We start from the raw sequence: 21,291 nt of genomic DNA on the forward strand, positions 1-21,291 counted from the left end.
CTTAGAATTATGAACCGTGTTGATACCTCCATTGGTTAATTTTTAATTGTTGGATTAAGATGCTTTTTTAACCAACACGCATTCACTTTTCAGGCCCCACGAGAGGCCATATTAGCCTTGTCAAAAATTAGGGGCGCGGTCCTTAGAAGGGCCCCGCTCTTGATAACTTTTTAGGGAGATGAGATTTGGAGACCAATCTGACAATGGATCCACCTTGACCTTCAGCGACCCTGTAGTGAATTTTCCCTTGTATTATAATTAAAAATAAATTAACTGATTGAAGAATGCAGTTAATTTCTTGAAATTTCAAGCCCTCATCCATCAAACAGAACTATAAAAAGTTATGTATTTTTGAGTCAGTATTTCAATTTCTCCGTAATTATGTCCCGTATTTCTGTTTCAACCGATATATCGGACGGATAGAAATCTAAATATCGTTACCGTGGTAATAGTTATATATCGATATATGACGATATATCGGTATATCGCCCAGCCCTAATATATACATATATACAGTGGCTCCCAAAAGTCTTCGTACACCTACGACTTTCAACGAAATAGGCCCCAATCCATTGGTTAGAATTAATATTTCGGAATAGGTATTTAATTATAAAATCTATGATCAGTTTTTAACAAAACTACATGAAAAGTTTTCAAAAAATATTAAAACTTAATTTTTTAAAAATCAAAAACCAAAAAGTGCCGGAAATTTTATCTCACAAAAGTCTTCGTACACTTTATAAAATGTCTATATATTATTGAATAATCTAAGTTTTGATTAAGTTATTAATTAGTAGAATATCATACAGTATTCATAACACCTTTTTAACGTCTGGGAATAGATTTCATTCTTTTTCTTTCTTTTTTTTGCGTAATTTCTGAGTAAGTGTTCAACCACACTTCGAGTCTCACTGTTTCTAGCTCTATTTTCGTCTTAAAGCCCTATTTTCGTAATCTAGCCTCCAGATATCTCTAAATACGTTACATTAAGTTAAACTCTGGAGATTGAGGGAGTATTTTCTAAACTTAAGGACAATTTTCGAGGCACTAGACGCAAACGTTGAAAACCGGGTGCTTCTTATCGTTATCTTGATAAAAAACAAAGTTGTTTCCAATAACCAAATTTTTGGCTAAGAGTTCAAAATTGGTTTTTAAAATATTTAAAGGAACAGCATGATTCATTATTTCATCAAAAAATTACAAACTACCAAGTCCTGATGCTGATATGCACCCTCACGCTAGAACACCTCCACCGTCCTGATAAACTGATCCAAATAAGTTCTTAAGATTAAGTTCCTAATTTTTTCTTCTACTTACAGTTATACAACAGTTTAACCAAAAATGTTACATTAATGTTTATTTGTAAGTAAGACATGATTCTAAAACGATTTTAGGTTATTTATCATTGATTTTGCGACGAAAAGCGTAAGCTTTCTGTTTTACGCACGACCAAAAAATTTCTCCGGGAAGAGGTCCCATTTATTCCAGCTAATCAGAGAACTTGGCGAACAATTTTAGGTGAAAATTAAATGTAAAATGTTTCATTTAACTCTGCAGAAACTTTATAACACTCAAATGTGTATTTTTCATAATTTTTTTAACTTTAAATCTCCGATCACGTTTTGTCAACTTTGCCGGTTGACCTTTTCTTACCTTGTTTTCGGTCCGATTCCTTTCTTTAAAGCATTTTATCGAGCACTTTACTATACAAACAAATAAATTAACTAATTTAGAGACATTTCAAACTAATTTTCCACTGCTGTGGGAAAAAATTCAAATTTTGAATGGTGTTTGCTGTTTTTTACGAATACCAGCCTTTTTACAGTAATAAGCATAATATGAAGGAATAAATAAACAAAAATTAAAGCCAAATGACTTATAAGGGTCAACACAATGCAAAAATATTAATAAAACGAAATATGATAATTTTAATCATGAATTTATTCGGAAATATTTGAGTGTACGATGACTTTTGTGGCGTGTTATTTCTCTGTCTCTTCGTTTTCTGGCCTATTTCGAAAAAAAGATCCGTCAATATTTTGAAAAAACCAATGGGTAGTATTTAGAATGACATAGGAATGATGTGAAAAAATATTGGACTCCATATTCGAATTCAGTTTCGAGTTATTTTGGTTTTACTAAAAAATTTCAAAGTGTACGAACACTTTTGGGAGCCACTGTACATATATTTGTATATATCTACCCGTTTATCCATCTACCTATCTATCTACACAGGGGTGCCCCCAAAGGCAAGGGCGCCCCCCTCAATATTGCGAGCCCCCCCCCCCCCCCCACAAAGCAAGAGCCTCTCCTCCAAATGAGAAAAATACTCCACGAAACAACACCCATCCTAAAAAATTCAATGGCGCAGTCTGCGCCATGAGTTGGGGTATTTACTTACAGGAAATACTTATCTAGAAAACGTCATGACAAGTCTAAGGTTCCTTACTGCGATTTCTTTATTATTATAGTTAATGTTGTGTGACTTGGCCGTTAGACATTCTTTATAACTTAGTGGGTACAGGTCAATTTTGTTTACACGTTTTCCAAGTGGCAATTTTCCATCGTCAATGGGTAGTGGTTCTGGCGAAAGATTGGTGCAATGGTGTCATGGAGCACCTGGTTTTGTACCCTTGTGTACCCTTTAACGGCCAAGTCACACAACATTAACTATAATAATAAAGAAATCGCAGTAAGGAACCTTAGACTTGTCATGACTTTGTCTAGATTTCACTACTTTTTAGAGATAAACAAGCAGCTCCATCGAGACTTGGCTAGTTTTTTACAGAATGTTTTTGGTGGGATTTCACTTCTTTTTGTAGAAACATTTAATTTGTGTAATGTTCGAGTAGACTAAAGTTAGGCTAGATTAAGTTAGAAGATGGTGTCCCACTACGCTGGACTTTTGCAATGACAGTCGATTATTTTATGTACCAATAGTAGAAGGGGCATTACCATATCTCTAATACACCTGAGGGTTCTTCATTAGATACTTCAGCTTTCGATTTTTGACATCAAATGAAGCGGCCAGCCAAGTTGAATATTTTTTGTAAAGGTTGTATGTCGATCTCTAATAGTTTGGTTGGGCTCTTGTGTTTTCTAATCAGGGTCACTCCAGATCTTCAATTAACCTAGTTTTTATAGTTTTCCCTTTATGTGGCTATCAAACCCTAACTCTCTACCAAATTTCACCTCTCTGAGTTTATGGGAAGTACTAGTTCTATTTTGATGATCATGAGTGAGTGAGTGAGTGTCATAAATGCGAAACTTTGCTTTCGCTTAACTTCGGAACTAAATGACCTACAGACTTGAAATTTCGGATTTTAAGTATGTGATTATAGCTTACTGGATGACGAAAATTTCTGCGTTCTAGTCTCATCAGAAGGTTCTCAAATAGGGGCCTGAAAATGCGGCGAAATGGTTCCAGTAAAGGATGGTACGGCAGTGTTTGCTTCGCGCTCGACATGGCGGGGGCACTGCCGTGCCCCCAAATCACAAAAAACTGCACTTGCCGTATTGTTTACTCACATATGTCTTATATTTTAGATTTCGGCCAAATGTGTATTGAACTGGATTGATGCCAGTAAAAAATTCCATATCATCTGTGCCTTTACCATCCTCTTCGCAGGCTGTAAGTTATGCAATTTTTAACTCTTCAAATAAATATTTCATTAAATTCTCCGATTGCAAATTTAATATAATGGAAGTATTGTAACCAGGGCTGTGGAGTCGGATTTGAAGTCGAATAGTCGGAGCCGGACTGATTTAAGGATATAGGAGTTGGAGTCGTTTGAAAACATGCCGAATCCGACTCTGATTTTTTTTTTCTTTAATTTTCAGTGACTCTTCTTGCATTTAAAAAAAAATGACTACCAATTAATTTGATTACATGTATAAAAGCCTACTAATAAGAAAATAACTCAATGTGACAACCAGCTGGCTTGAATGTTTATCGAACTTTCTGTAACAGCTACCTACGCCGTCGACTAGTTTGCTTATTTTCTAACTTTATTTAACTGATATCAACTGTCAGCAAACAGTTTTGTTGCCTAACATTTTCTAATCACTTTCAAATAAAAATAATAATATATTTTTCACTTCAATCTCAGTTATAAAATAGTAAAAGGAACGTACGTATCGCTTGAGCAAGTCGGGAAACTTCCGAGGGTACTTGGTGAATTCAAATAAGTGTTGGCACGAAAGCACGAATCCAAAAAATGCAATAAAATATAAATGCTTTTTTTAAATCTAAAGACTTTATCTAAGAAATCTTGGTTAGCACTGAAAAATACAAAATAAAATTAGTACATGATTTATTTGTTACAACACTCAATAATTGTAGTTAATCCTAAAATCCTCATATCAAGGTTAACTCTGAAATAGCCAATAAATTAAAATTAAAATTTGAGCCAAGAAATCTAGGCATAGTAAACGCTATTCGTACAAAGCGGAATACCGCTGCATTTTGTGTAAAATTTATTCCAGACGTACATGTACCCGATCTCTCTCCGCAATATAGTGCAATATTTTTGTTGAAATTTTTAAGATGAAATTTGAGATTTATTATTGGAGAAATTTTTTAGAATATAAAGTATTTCAATTTTAATAAACTCTGAAACTAATTTGAGGTGTCACAGACCAGATGGGTGTCCCCCGGGAGGGGGGACCGCCCCCTCTCAAGAAAAGTTTTTTGACTTAGCAAAAAAGTTCTTTTTTTCTCTCAAAACTCTTTTTCTCACTCTTCTCTATGCTTTCAAAAATTGAAAGCACAGGATTTGATCAACATCTATTTGTTAAAAAGTAAAGGGGAGCAAATTAATGCTTTTCAATTTTTTTAAAAATGGGATTTTTAAGCACTCTCACTTTAGAAATCGCAACTATTGGATAATTTGATTTTCAAATTGAATTTCTAACGTTGTATGCATCTTAGGTTTACAATAAAATATAACGCGAAAATGTCATAAAAAGGAATTAATATTTCTATCTGTGCGGGGGTTTTCCCCCTTCCCATGTGAGAGACATGATTTGGAAAAAAAATAAATAAATAAATAAAAAATAAAATATATAAATAAAAAACCGGAGTCGGAGTCGGACGTTTCAAAATCCTGGAGTCAGAGTCGACCATTTTTCTTTCGACTCTGCAGCCCCGATTGTAACGTGCTTCTTTTAATCGGACCGGTAACTCTTAATTGTGACTTTGTGACTACTAGAATTACCATAAAATCGCATTCACTTTCTTATACAAAACAGAAATTCCCTTTAACCAGCATGATTATACTTCTTGAAAGTATCTGCTTTATCGTGTTTTTTTTTTTTTTTTCTCTCTCTCTTCTGTTTTAAAATGTTTTTCTTACATTTCAAATGTATGAAAAATGTTCTTCATTTTATATTTCTTCTAAGGGCTTTATCTTTTATGTATCAAGATCATTAGTGTATTAAAAGTTAAAGGAATATAATTTTGGTTAAGCATAAGATGAGATTAGATTTGGCAATTTAAACTTACAAGGAGACGGCACGACCGTGGGGTCGAAGATTTGCGTCATTTTTTTTTTTTTTTTTTTTTTTTTTGTGGTGAAAGAGGACCCCCAGTATCTTAAGTGGTTAAAGTAATACGACGCAATACTCATAAAATTATGAGAAAAATCAATTTCAAGTCGCCATGGAGTCTCCTAGGAGCCATATGAGTTTAAAATGTCAGTGTCTTGACGAGCCGCCGCTAGTCTAGTTGGTTGAGGCGCGATGTTGTGCTCGAGAGTAAGCACGATCGAATCCCACTTTGGACCTTTTTCTTTCCTCTTATTATTATTTATTTATTTATTTATTTATTTTTTGCTATCACAACAATTAGTGGTAACGCTTTTCGCCCCTATATTACTTTCTGAAATTTATTTTTGCCAAAGATCGCAAACTTTTTCATTCACTGAAAAACATTCCTGCTCGTTATTCTGTAAGGTTTTTGCCTGGTAATGGTTTTTGACCTGTGGTCCCTTTACGGTTATAAGGGACACTGCTCATAGGACATTCGGATCTTTTTTTTTTGTTATCACAGCAATTATTGAAATATAGTTTCTCTTCCCTTCATAATTTTTAAGAATTTATTTACTTCATTTTTTAAAATTATTTTCTTTTTCTTCCAACAAAACAATTTAAAACAATTCATATGTTTCATTCTAAAGTATCTGAGGAGGAACATTGAGTTTTTAATGAGAACAACCAAGTCTATAAGGAAAAATTCAATTTTTTTTAATGATTATGTACAAAAACCGCAGTGGTAGTTATCATAGAAACAAACAAATCAATAATTTTTGCGACACCTTGCGCAACAAATGAAAGCGTATTTTTTACAATTGCAGGGAATTTGCAATATATCAGTAGAAAAACATACCTCATTAACATTCATGAAAATATTTCGTATAGTGGATAATTTAGACGCAAACCAGGTGTATTGAATCATGTCTTGGAATATTGGTTACGATAATTGATGGTGAATAACTGAATGAATTTTTATACTTCCCGGGAATTAACTTCTCTATTTTGCTCTAACAACTCGCTGCAGTTTTGCAAGCGCTTTATGAAATTTTTGACCCGTCGGTAGAAGTAAACATCACAAGGTTGCACCAAGGGAGTGCATTGTACACGGATTCTTTGGGAATTTTCTCTCCTATTCCAGAAGAGCGAGCAACTTCTTCAGCCAACATTTTTAATTTTGATTGTACGATAACTTTGCGTTTGATGAAATTGACACGTAGGTTCACGTTCACCCCGAAATAGAAAAATTAACTGCAGTGCAATTCTCACAGGGTCGCGCAGTCTTATACGCAGATGTCCATTACAATCGTAAGGGAACCTCAGGTCATAAACCTTTACTAGGCAAAACAAACCTTACAGAATAACAAGCAATAATGTTTTTCAGTGAATGAATTTGCGATCTTTGTCAAAAATTAATTTTAGAAAGTAATTTTGGGGTGAAAAGCGTTACCACTAATTGTTGTAATAGCCAAAAAATAAAGAAAAAGGTCCATAGTGGGATTCGATCGTGCTATCTTCGGAGCACAATATCGGGCCTTAACCAACTAGGCTAGCGGCGGCTCGTCAAGACATTGACATTTTAAATTCATAAGGCGCATAGGAGTCTCCATGGCAACTTTAAATTGATTTTTCTCATAATTTTCTGAATATTGCGTCTTGTTACTTTAACCACGTAAGGTACTAGGGGTCCTCTCTCTCCACAAAAAAAAAAAAATTGACGCAAATCTTTGACTCCACGGTCGTGCCGTTTCCTTGTTAGTAGCATACTAAGTGATTAATTAATGAGTAACTAAATTCTTAGGGGTGTACATTTATTTATTTATTTATTTATTTCAATTACAAGAATCTTTATTCTCTCTAGAGATCTAGTCCATAGCCAGCAGTTTAGGAGGCAGCTTATTATAATTTCTCAAAAAACTAAAAAAATGTGAATAAAAAGGGGAAAATTGGACAATTTTTTTTTTTTTTTTGAAATATTGCTAGCTTGTAGTAATGGAAAATTTTGAGCGGATTACAACTGTTTGAAACGTTTTGTATTTTTTATCCCATCACAACTTTCCCATTCCACAAACAATAGCCAATTATAATTGTCGATTATACACGATTCTGAATTGCGACATGATTTTATGTTTTCAAAAACGCGATTTGATAAGCAGATGTTTAATTCAATAATATTATTGATAGCCAAAGAAGGCTAAGCCATCAGACATATAATTTCGTGATATTGTATAGTCTGGCTCTGAAAAATTATCTTTCGATGTATTTAAACTTAAACGATTCCATTTGTTAAGCCCGTTTGCGTAGCAAAAAGCAATTATTGGCCTTGCTCTAATCTAAGAATTTCTCTTCTTTTAACCCAAACATAAAAGAGCTATCACAAAATCAAGCAACTTTTTACCAGGGCCAAGGCTTAACTACATCACTTACTTTCTTTGTGTTTACTAGTTTTTTGCAACACAATGAGAATTTTATCATAGGAAAAGAAAGGTGCTTTTACTGTGTCATGTTATGACCATAACTTTAAAAGTGCTATAAATATTTTAGTAAAGATTTTACAATTGTTATGTGAGCACCGGAGTTAGAATGAAGTCTTTTACTGTAATACAACGAAATGGTTTTCAGTTCTTACTTATGAAACACACACTATATTTTACCATCATTATAATATCGTTCTGGGTGCACTTTTCTAACATATCGTCTGCACCCATGCTAAACAAACGAATGTGAAAAGTTGCACTTTTAAGGAGAGCCAAAAATCTGAATATAATTTTTTTTTTCATCTTACGCGTTTAGTTATTTTCAATGGTTAAACTTGTATAGATAAGTTTAAGAATTAAAAAATAAGATCGTTTGTAGTATTTATAACTAGTAGCTCTTTTTTAGTATGACGGCAAACATCGAACTTGAAAAACACGATTTTTTACGTTCGTTTTAGCATGGTGTCAATGATATGAATTACGAGAAAACTGAATTCTTATCTGAAATAAAGCCAAAACGTATTGAATTGCAAAAGTCAAGCAAGAAAAAAAATAATAAGAACAAAAAGAAACGGTGCGCACAATCACACATATACCCTCACACATTTATAAATAATGCTACTATGTATGTATATCCAACATACACTCCTGTTTGTGAAAATTGCAGCACCATGAAGGAAGCATCATAGTTGAATGAAATTTAATACACAGTTGAGTGGTAATGGTGCAAATAAATGATTACATTTTCAAACCAAACAAACAATAAAAAGAGATAGAAATTAGTATTTTGTGTGGTCACCACGCGGCGCAATAATAGCTGCTACACGACTCGGCATGGAGTGAAACAAAGTTTGAATATCTGAATGCGGAAGAGCATTCCATATTGTTTGTATGCGCAACCAAAGTTCGCCTGTCGAAGCAACAGTACGAGGCTCACGAGCGAGACGCTGCCCAACGAAATCCCACAAATGTTCAATCGGTGACATATCCGGGGAATATGCAGGCCAAGGCATGCTGCAGCTGCTGCGAATCAAGGTAGAATTTGACAGTCTTGGCGACATGTGGACGTGCATTATCCTGCTGGAATACAGTGCCTGGCAATCCTTGCAGGAAAGGAATAGCTTGGGGCTGTAAAACTTCGTTTATGTATCGGGTACTGTTCAAATTGCCTACAATTTGTAGCAATTGTGATCGTCCATGATATGCTATGGCACCCAGGGCCGCGCCGTCCCTATGTGCAAGGTCGTGTGGAGCACGACGGCGCCAGAGTCAAAAAGGCGCCAAGCTCTACCAATCAAAAATGCTCCAAATGGGGGAAAATCTCCAACCCCCCCCCCCCAAAAAAAAATAAAATTGAACTTTTCATTATATCTATAAAAGTACCTGGTGAAATTACACTGCTCATGAAAACAAATAATCCTCCTTGCTGCCTATCTATAAGGGAAAAAATGCCTTGTGTCTGAATATGCTATTGAAAAGTGCAATCTTTTACACTGAAAACACACGATGCTAATTGATGCATATATTAGCATTTTTCTTCATATGTGGAAACGTGAATGTCATTTCGGTATTTCTATAATTTCACAAGGTTGAGCATTCGATGCAGCGCAAGAAATTTGCTATTCCCCATTTTGGCACTTACGGTGAATATGCTTCATATTTCGTATATCTTTTTGTGATTTTTAACTACTGTTCATGCGAATTCCACTGCATCATGTAATCACACATTAAAAAATACGGTAAGCTCATTTGCATATTATATACTAGTGTGTAATATACTTATATTGTAGACAATAATTTAGATTAACTTTTTAGTTCCGAAAAGTAACAACTTAACCATAATTACTCAATTTCTCCACCCCCTTTTTTTTCAACTATTTTTGTATTAAATTAAAGACAAAGCTTTGGGCAATGTGTTTGTTTTAGATATTAATGTCAATGCCTTTTTAACAATTTCGTAAGTTAGAAGTATTCGTTTTAACTGCAAGTTTCAGTTTCAGATTTTAAGGCAGAATATTCTCTGCAATGTTATCCTTTAATTTAGAAATATAATCACAGGGATGAAAATCTTCCGCGGATCCGCGATTTTCCGCTTTTTGTATTTTTTTCATTTCCCTCCGCCGAGCATTTTCAAGTGATCGATCGCGATTGCGTTCTTCCCGTCAGGAGGATTTTTGCTGACTCGCGTGTTCTTTCTAAGGTAGAAAGAAGAAAGGAACTTCGTTTCGTGACGTAGAAAGCGCCAGCCTTTATGCATTTCGAAATCCAGTTGCATCCGCTTCCATAACACTCGCTCATTTTTATTTTCAACCCTTCTTGTATGTATTTTATTTTTTACTGAAGACTTGTACGCTCATTGTTTTGCCACGCCCATTTCACATTCACTTTCTAGCGATCGCGCAAATCCCCCTTAAACTCCCTTCTGCCCCGACCTTCCCATCAGGATTCTTGCTGAGGCACATGTTCTTTCTTGAGTAGAAAGAAGTACTTTTTGCTGTTGGTGAAAGGAGTGAAGGGGGAAATGATGGAGAGTGGCGGTGTTGGGTGCAATTGTTAGATGTAGCTTTTGAAATCCGATTGCATCCACTTCTGTAACACTCCCTCATTTGTATCTGCTATGCCATTCTACTGCTTAGACATTAATACCTTTTTGTAGACTATTATTTTCAACCCTTCCTATACTTTATTTATTTATTTATTTATTTTATGAAGGACTGCCATGCGCATTCAAAAATGTTTATCCTATTCCATCCGAGTTAATTTAAGCCAAAATCATTCTTCTAATCTAGTTTTAATGCTTATCAGGCTTACCAAAGATGTAGCTCTTGAAGACCTTAATAAATTCAAATTTATTTTAATTATACTGTGCTTTTTTATTATGACAGACATGTAAATATAGGAAGTTAAAGATGCTTATGTTCTCAAATCATGACATAGTGTTTCAAACTTTTTTATCAATTTAAAAATAATAATTTTATTCTAGTGCCTAAAATGACCATCAAAGCTAAAAAAGTTTTAGATTGGGTTTAGTTTTTTAATGACTTTTATAGAATATACCCAGCTGCTCCACAAAATTTCAAAATGCTCCTCAAATTGGTTCTCCAAGGTTAGCCAAACTGATAATGTCATTTTGTAATTATGGTGTCCAGTGATTCAGCTTGTATTAAGTGTTTATTTATATGGACGTTTTATAGCATTAGATGTCACATTTTAAAGTTTTAATTTCACCTGATTTGTGGGCTATGGCAAATTGAAAGTGGTAAATGGAATTGATATATCTGTTAAAATCTTAAATAAATGCAAGCTTACTCTATTTATTCATTTGTTAGCATTTTTACTAGTACAAAAAAAAAAAAAAAAAAAAAAAATTTATCTATTAATATTTAAAAGACAGTTCGGTATCAATATAATTTCGCATAATGTAAAAAATATGCACATATTCAAATTTTAAGTTTCGCAATTTTTCCTCTTTTTTGACTTCGGGCTGTTTTCATCCCTGTAATCAGTACCCTCCTGTTCCGTGGCACAACCAGAGGGGGCAGGGGTTCAGAGGACACCCCTTTGGTTGCACCGCCGTGCCCCCTCCCCTCCAGAATGCTTAGTTGAATGTTTTTCAAAAGTATTTGCTACTGAAGGGGGAAAAAACGAGTCTAACAAAGTGGTTTTTATAAGGAAAAAATAATGATGTTGGGGTAAAACTTTAATTTCTACTAATTGGTCAGCTACTCCCCCTCCATCCTATTTCTTTTCTTTTTTTTAGTTCGCCTGAAAATAAGAAAATTTTCAAAATGCTACTCCGCCGAATTTCTCCCCCCCCCCCCTACGCCAAAAGCGTTACGGAGCATCTCAAATTTTGTTTTCAAATCTTCAATTTCGCAAAATTTCGCGAAAGCTTCCAAATACGAAGCAACATCGATTGAAACTTTTTAGAAAATCACTTAAAATACGTTTTTAGAGCTTCAGTTTCGAAAGATTGCCGGTTCCAATGTTACCAAATATGGTCTTACAATAACAAAAATTCGGGCAATGGCCTTTCGAACCTCCTTCCTTAAATATTATCAAAAATTAGGTTTTTCAAACATGATTTCTGAAAAATTTAAGTTAGAATAGCCTCTGAACCATTTCTCCTAATATCATAGAAAGCTACTTAGGTTTTTAGGACTTCAATTTTGAAAAAAACTTTAAGGGGGAGCTCCAGAATTCCCTTCTTGTGAAAATCTTCAAAGTTGTCTACAATTGCGTTTGTGGAAGTTCAATTTCGAAAAGTTGGAGGGGAGAAAAGGGGAATTGATTTCTATCTATTAAAAAAAAAACGATGAGGTAGAATCCCTGAGTTTCATTCCTTATTCTAACATCAATAAATAAAACCTTTTCAATCACATTTTAAAGCTTCAACTCCTATAAATTTCCGCAGAGCGCCTTGTACCTTTTCTCCCCATAACACCAACACAGACCGTCTAAAATTGCGTTTTTCAAACTACAAATTTCAAAAATTTTCCGGGGAGAACCCTCGGACCTCTTTTATAAAAAGAATTTTTTTTTTTTCAATTTGTGCCCCCTTAAACTATTTTCTAGTTGCGCCACTGCTCATGTTGTCATGTTTTGACAAGTATTAAAGTTTTATTAATTATTCATCAGTTAGAGATCAAATGGATATTCAAAGTGGCTTCAACAGAAGTATTAAAATATTTTCGTCTTCCCAAACGCATTATTAGCATATCAGAGGAGCTACTGAACTCAGAATAATTTCGAGATATAAAGTAAAAACGTACACCATATTGCGAAATTAAATATTCATCCAATATTTTTTGCATAAATTAAATGCCAAACGTATTTTTTCCATTTTATATTTGTCTACAAAACCACCCTCCAGGTGTTAACTATATTTTCCTCGAACGTCAGAGCACAAAGGCGCTCAAAAGACATTTGCACGACGGCGCCGATCAGGCTTGGCGCGGCCCTGGTGGCACCCCAGACCATAACTCCGGGTGTTCGTCCACTGTGGAGTTCGATAATGCACTCCGGAGTGTGCCGTTCACCGGCATAGCGCCTGACACGAATTCGGCCATCATGGTGCCACAAATTGAAGCGGGATTCGTCAGAAAAGACGATCTGCTGCTAATCAGCACGTCAGCTCCTATGCACATTGGCCCATTGTAGCCGCAGGCGGCGATGGTTTTGCTTGAGAGGAATTCTGTATAAAGGAATCCTTGCGCGCAGCCCACGCTGCAGCAGACGTCTCCGAATTGATGAAGCACACAATGAAACACCTACAGCTGTTGACCACTGTGCTGCCAATTGTCTAGAAGAAGCTGGGCGGTTCGTCAGCGCCATACGCACCAGGTGTCTGTCATCGTGAGCTGACGTCACATTTCGGGGTCCACTCCCGGATTTCCGAACTGTCGAACCCTGGTCTGTCCACTGCTTCCAAACACGCATGATTGTGCTGCTTTTCCACTGCCCACGAGTGGCTACTGCACGATAAGATAATCCAGCTTCACGAAGGCCGACGATTCTGCCCCGTTCAAACTACAAAATTTGCTCAAATTTCGCTTTCTTTCGTCGAAGAGGCATAGTAAAGATTCAGTTAACGTTTACTCTAGCATATAACCACCGATAATCATACACGCCTCACTACAGCCGTCTATTTATATTCGGTTCGATCCGCCGTTCAGAGAGCGCTGCTCAGCATATGCATGCGCTACCAGTCTGCAATTCTAATCATTTGCATATCATGCCCTACTTTACATTTCCTGCAATTTTCAGCTCACTCGCGTAAGTCCTTCATGGTGTTGGAATTTTCACTAACAGGAGTGTACTTGCAGTCTATGTAGGGTGTTTTGTGCAACAATTAAAAAGTCTTTACTGTGAAATTTCTCTTACATAATTATGAAAATCGAAGAATACACGTCGTGGTTGCTGAAGAAGCTGGAAGCTATTTTAAAATTGTCATGGAATTCGTTAACTTAACTCAAATCAAAGAGGAAGTTTTATTGACTGGGCAACATACTGGTTTTTGAGGAGTATCAGTATTTGCGAGGCCCATAAATTTTTGCTCACATTTGTGTTATTTATATTTTGAATTTTTTTGTAACACACAACAGCGTTTTCTTAAATTGTTTTCAAAGCTACAAATAGCAGTTGGAAACTTGATTTTTTGTTTCCCATGACTAACCCCTTCCCCGTTATAGTCTGGCTCTGATAAGTTGGACTCCGATTGGTAGATTCTGAAAAGGTTTCATTTGAAAAAATAGCGAAGATGCGTTGCCGATAACGATCGTTGGCGTTGTGTCAATCCAAGAATTTCTTCTTTTTCAACCTAAACAAAAATGAGCTCGACCAACATTTTACCATCAGAGCCTGACTATAAGAATCTGTGTATTGGTATTTAAGTTCAGGCAAAAACCATTAGTCTTAATATGTAGAGAGTTATGTCATTAGATCAAACAGAATAATACTGTATATTGCACTTATGGAGTAAAAGAAGTCCTCACGTTTAACAAATTCATGTTCATTAAAATTTCAATGTTTATAATTGTATTTTCGGTACATCATAATTGCCTTAATGCAAAGACTTTTCTATGATAATCATTTTGAGACGTTATTTTGTAAAATCGGGGATGCTATCCTTTTATGTTGCAGATTTTCATACCATTGCTCATGTTGTTAATGCATTCAACTTTTCAAGTCATTATAACAAAAATTTCAGAGATATTAATGCTGCCAACTTTCAAGGAGAGGTAATATCTACTTCTTGTTTTTGTGTTTCCATAAATGTTTTGTGTAAATGTTCTTTACAACATTATGCCAGGTTTACAGAAATGTATAATTTTGATGAATTCCTTTTCTTCAGCTAATGCGTAGGAAAGACTGAGGATAGTTGAACCCTTTTCTTATTAGAGCTTATAACTTGTATTTGATTTACACACACACACAATGGAACTAAACAATTTCATGTTACATGTTTAGAATAGTCTTTACCCCTTCAAAATGTTCTGCCTTTTCTAAAAAAAATATGGATTGGAATAAAATATTTTAAAGAAAAACCAAAAGTTGGAAGTCGGAGTCATAAAAAAGGATCAGTTTTCCTTTCTACAAGGAGACTTGATCCTGGGAGGAAAAGTGTCCTTACAGGTGTTTTAAATACGGATCAAACATTTATTATTGTGGCATGGTTTTTATTTACACATAAAAAAACATTGTACAGCCCAAAGAAAAAAGTATTCCACTATGAATCGAGAAAATAAAAATCAGCTTTGGTTAAATACTTAACCAATTCACCATAAACATATTTTTTCAATTATTCAGTCATTTTTTCTGAGGCATATTAAAATACCAAACAGTACAAACGACTACATGGTATATTTTCTAAGAAGGCGTAGCTATAAATATAATACGCTAATCGTCAATTCATATATAAAATAAATTTTAAAAATTAAATTCAATTTGAAAAATGAATTCAGTCAGATCAAATGACTAGTATAACGGTTCCAGAATTCTTTGTTATGTACGGTCTCTATTTTATTTCATGTTATATTATGTTCATTTAAAATGTTATTGTTAACACATACTGATCTGCATTTTGTAGGATCCCTTGAACCTAATAACTGGATCAGGTCAGTAATAGTAATCATCTTTTTATGAGTAATATATTTTCAATGAATCTTGCTATTGTCACGCAATGTAAAATGTTACACCTAATGATTTACTTTTACAGTTCCTGGAATTACTGGAATATTAATGGTTATAATTCTTTTTATCTTAACTGCAGCAGCTGTTAGACCTATGAGGTATTATTTATTATTTTTTTAACTTGGTAAACATAACTGAAACTTTAATATTTTTAGACAACAAATATTTTGGTATGTCTACCTTGCATTGTAAGATATATATATCTACTATAATATTAAAATCTGTTCGCGTCCGTCTGTCTGTCTGTCTGTCTGTCTCTCTGAAGATCTATCTTCTCTAGAACCACTGCGAATCGGGAGTCAAACGAGGTAACGATCAATTAGAAATTTTCCAAAGAAAACAATAGGACCAATCTCGTAATTGTGCGACTTTAATTAGCAGAGATATTAATTAAAACGTTAATTAACATAACGTTATTCAGGAATTTTTATTTCCTTCCTGTTGCCATTTTGCATATGCGCGAGCAAGTAAAATTCTAATAATTGTTTTAAAAAAGATTTTTTGGCTGCTGTCCAAATCTTAAAACAACGTTTCCATCTAGAATTTCATTTTAAATTAGTTTAAAATTGGTTGCCCTATTCGGACATAGCCTTTATTTTATCGTCTGTCCTTTTTTTGTTTTTTACATTCAACGTTCTTAACTCTTTTCAGCATATGAAAGTTGTTTCTTTAGCTATGTTTATTGATTGTAGTATAAGTTTATTATTCACCGACCTCATATTTTGGTACATTTAGGATGTGCGACTAATTATGTTTATTTTGTTGGATTTTTTCCTGTCACATGGGTGAGTTTTAGAATTGTAATAACTCTCTTTTTCCTTCCTGTTTCTATTTTTGAAATACAGTTTGTATCGTTACAAGAACATTTTAAAGTAAGATTGTTTGAATTTCTTTAAGTGAAAGAAAGTTGAACAAAAATATTGTTTTTAAGGATTTTAACTAAAGCTTAATTCGAATCTGATGACTTGGTATTAAATTAATGCTAATTGGTATTTATTAAGTTTTGGTGCTTTAGTTTCACGTAAGCAACCAAAAAGTATGTGTCATTTTATGTAAAAAGCTGATCGTAATTGTACATACAAATATTTCAGATACAGTCTATCAGATTTAATTCAGTTTAAAGTGAGCACAGATTATAATTCATAATGCATGTATATTTATCTTTTGTGCTAATTGAAAATACGCATAACTTGCATTATTGATAACTATGATTAACTTTAAAGAGATTTTTTCCAAAAATATGCTCTACTGGTGTTTTGCAAACCTTGCATTACGCGTATTTATTTACTCCTTAGCGCTTTAGAAACTGATGTCAGAGTAATGCAAAAACAGCAATTAGACATGTCTTTCGTTTTTTACGTAGCCCGTGCAACGCCGGGCACGCAGCTAGTATATATATGAAGGGTGTTCCAAAATTATAACGCAAGATTTGAATTTGCCGCCATTTTTGCAATAAATTGTGGGCAATCTTGAAAAAAGAACAATTTGGCAGCTGAGGGTCTAGGGTTATTACAAATGGAGCGTTTTCGATTCTATAATGCGTTTTCATTATCGAACAATTATTTGAAAAATAATGAAAGTTTGGGCGGGTCAAGCAGTTTACTGTTATTGGCGCTCGATATCGCAATTAGGTAATGCGCGGGTGGTTGTGGGATTGCTGACATAGACGTTTGAATTCAAATAACCCCATAGGGAGAAAGTCTAATGATGTAAAATCACACGATCTAGGGTACAATTCATATCACCGAAACGAGAGAGTACACGAAGAGGAAATTCCTTATGCAGTGATTGAATTGTTTCGCTGTCTGTATAATAGCATAACACTCCATTTTTACTAACCCTAAACTCCCAGCTGTTTAAACACAAGCAAACACAATTTCAAATGTTAAACAAATTATAAATAATTAATGATGATAAAAAGGAAAATTGCAAACAGCTATTAAGTAGGAAAAGATAAAGTATGAATCCAGAGCTCATCAGCCGTGGAGGATTCATTAATTATGGTCAAAAGACCAAAATTTTAACTATGAACTAAAAGAGAATGTTTAAGCTCCAGTACATGCAATATAGAGTAACACTGGGCAAAAGCACCACTTACTAAACTAAAAACAATAAACTAGAGCTCAAACCTAAAACTAAAAGCAGGGGGTTTCGCCTCGACTAATTTTTTGAGGTTTTGAAAGAAATTGATTCATTTCATTTCCTAATCAAGAGAGACCAACTTTTACTTCCCCGTGAACAATATAATTTTCCCATAGGTAACGTTGTACGTTTAACCTTCAGTTTTGATCATGTTGATGGCATACGAAATTTTCATTGTTAATCGCAATTACTTATATGGAAATGTGCAAGGACCATGGGTATTTCGAGAAATATTCCTGACTGACATGCTGCTGGTCCAGTAAGAATAATGCGGTAAATCATATTAGTCCATATTGATTTACTTGGGGTCCAGTTCCATTGCATACATAAGAAAAATTAAAGTGTCACAACAAAATTATTGAAAAGCCGCCTTTAATTTTAATACAATGAATACGGGCATGTTCTTAAGATACGGAGATCGTACAGAGTTCTTAAAAGGAGACGACTTTAAACAGGCTTAAAGTATATCTGCACGCGTTTATCAAGGGAACCGCAGGAATAGTTTGTTAAGAGTCACCGGCAAGTAAGAAGATGACACCTCTCAATGTTGTCTTAGTCTTTTAGTTCTTTTAGAATCCATGTCTTCTTTTGAAGACGCTTTCCAAATGGCCTATTTTTTGCTTATGAAACGCACGGAGTCTTTCTGAAGGGCATTCAAAGGCATTCAAAGTAGTTTAAATCTGGAATGGTTAGTTTTTCGACCACTAAGTAAAATTGCTGCAATTAAGTTTAAAAAAAAAATACACACTTATCCTCAGTCTGCCTGTTCATTTTGGTTTCATTTATTAAACTTTTTTCAGTTCCACCGGGTATGACATTTAACATTAATTTGCGTTCTGGTATCATATAAAGGCGAGTCGCTGTTCGTTTACTAATTTGTTTGCGTGATTGGAAACGTACTCATTCAGTAGGTTGCAATCATGTATCAATCTTGTCCGGGACATATAAACATACAAAACCGCTCTCTCTTTATAATATTAGTATAAATGTCACTGCAAGTTTGTGCCTTTCATACAAAGAGAAAATTATTTTAATAGGTGCAGTGGTTCCGGAGATTACCAGGAACATATAAACATACAAAATAAAAACTCTATCTTGAAGATATTAGTATAGATAATAAACCTCAAAGGGTAGCCCGAAATGCATGCAAAATTACAAATATTAGAAACACGGATTAATATTGTCTATCTGCACTACTTGAATCCAAAAACTAATTTGCTCGAAGCGAATCCCAGTTATTATTCTTTTTAATAAATTTTAATGCATGAACATTCTGCGGCTCTAAAGGGCTCACAATGTCCAAGGCTAATAGGATGATAATTATATATCCTTTACTCTGCAGCCTTAAATGCATGTAAAGTTTTGGCTGTTCTTATGCCGCCAACGTGATTTTCTTTTCACTTGCTTCTATTCTTCAGCATTCAGTTCAAAAGAAACTTCAACTATTTTGTCATTGTAAGAACAGGACAACCTGTGCTTGTGTTTATGTATATAAGAATAGATCAGTGCGAAATATAACCTGGTAAAGACAAACTATTGGTTTAAAAATATAGTATAAGTACATGTATGCATAATTTATAGTCTATGTCATTCAGTAAGAATGCACCTTTCATAAAGTGAAAGAATTTTTCAAATAGCTGCAATGGTTCCAGAGATTACCTCGAACATGTAAACATACAAAAATCCAGTCCCTCTCTTAATAATAGTACAGATAAAACAGTACGAAACAAAAAACTGGTAGCGAAGACAAACTATTGGTTTAAAAATATAGTATGCATACAAAATGCATAAATTATAGCCTATGTCCCTCAGTAAGAATGCACCTTTTATAAAGTGAAAGAAGTTTTCAAATATTAGAAGTGGTTCCGGAATTTACCTCGAACATATAAACATACAAAAATCCGTTCTCTCTTTTTATAATATTAGTATAGATTTATAGCTTGTGTCACTCTGCAAGAAAGTGCCTTTCATACAATAAATGAATTTTTTGAAAAAGTGCAGTGGTTCCAGCGATTACAGGGAACGAATAAACATACAAAGTAAACTCTCTCTGTTTATAATATTAATATATCTAAAAATCCTCAAAGGATAGCCCGAAATGCATGCAAAAGTAGAACTTTTAGAAGCACAGATTAATATCGGCTAGCTGCCCTAACTGAATTCAAAAGCTAATTTGCTCGAAGCGAATCCCAGTTACATTTCATTTAAATAAATTTTGGTGCATAAACACTCTGCGACTCTAAATTGTTTCCAATGTCCACGACGAATGGAATGCCATATACCTTATCCTCTGCAACCTCATACTTCATACATGTTAAAGTTTGACTATTCTTATGCTGACGGCGTAAACTTTTTGTTCTTTGAGTGAATATTCATCCCTCAGCGTTCAAATCAAAGATAACCTTCAACTATTTTGCGAGTGCAAAGACCGGACAATCGGTGCTAGTGCTTACGTTTATAAGAATAAAACGGTACGAAACATAAACTGGTGGCGTATACAAACAATTGGTATAAAAAATTAGTATAAATACATATATGCATAATTTATAGCCTATGTCACTCAGTAACAATACACCTTTCATATACTGAAAGATTTTTTGAAATAGCTGAACTGGTTTTAGAGATTACCTCGGAACATATAAACACACAAAAATCCGCTCTCTCTTTATTATATATATATATTTCAAATTACCAAGTAATTTTAAAGTTACATTTTGTTTTCATGAACAATGCCAACAGCAATCGAATCAGAACGCAGAAGACTAAAACACGAAATATTACCATTGTGATAATTGATGCTATTTACTGTCATAACGTTTTTCACATAAATTGAATTTATTAACATTTCCTGAAATGTATTCCCGTAAAAATTATGAAAATTCGAGTATTTAATGCTCCTAAATTATATCAAACATTTTTTTAAAATTTTTAATTTTACTGATTCATTCTTTATAAATATCACTATTTTCCGGAGATAAGTTTACGTTTTACGAAATGTTGTACTTTGTGTGTTTATTTTTAATACCTGTCAAGTATGTATCACTGAAGAATTCGGCAATTTTAATGAATCCGTACGTATACTACCAAGCAATGTGATAGTTTAACTAATGTTTGTGTAATAATATACACTGGTGTGCAAAAATTAAGGACGAAGTCGAAAAATTAGCATATCAGCTGAACGAAGAGGCAGAGCGGACAGAAAGACCAATCAGGAGATTAAGTAAGGCGATGTACGGTAGCACATGCGCACATATGCAGGCAGACGTAATGGGGGAGTGTCTGAGTAGTATAAAGCATGTTGTCGGTGTAAGATCAGTATTTCTGGCAAAGAGATTGCACGCCGTATAGCAGTTAAAATCACACCGAGTTGCTGCCTCAGCGAGAAATGGCGAATAATCAATCTGTTAGACGACATCTGGATGCTTTTACCCGAGGTCGAATCATTGGGGAG

The 21,291-nt window shown here is 34.4% G+C and overlaps 1 protein-coding gene across 3 annotated transcripts in view; it reads left to right on the plus strand.

Annotated features, from left to right (window-relative positions):
- LOC129218597 (NADPH oxidase 4-like) overlaps window positions 1–21,291 on the plus strand; it is a 121,560-nt gene that overhangs the window by 39,810 nt on the left and 60,459 nt on the right. For all 3 annotated transcript variants that reach the window (XM_054852917.1, XM_054852915.1, XM_054852916.1), the window contains 4 exons: window positions 3,547–3,631; window positions 14,649–14,746; window positions 15,595–15,622; window positions 15,724–15,796. In XM_054852917.1, coding sequence (XP_054708892.1) covers window positions 3,547–3,631; window positions 14,649–14,746; window positions 15,595–15,622; window positions 15,724–15,796 — 284 coding nt within the window. The remainder of the gene's footprint in view (window positions 1–3,546; window positions 3,632–14,648; window positions 14,747–15,594; window positions 15,623–15,723; window positions 15,797–21,291) is intronic.

Source organism: Uloborus diversus, chromosome 3, assembly GCF_026930045.1.
Source record: "Uloborus diversus isolate 005 chromosome 3, Udiv.v.3.1, whole genome shotgun sequence".
Taxonomy (NCBI): Eukaryota; Metazoa; Arthropoda; class Arachnida; order Araneae; family Uloboridae; genus Uloborus; species Uloborus diversus.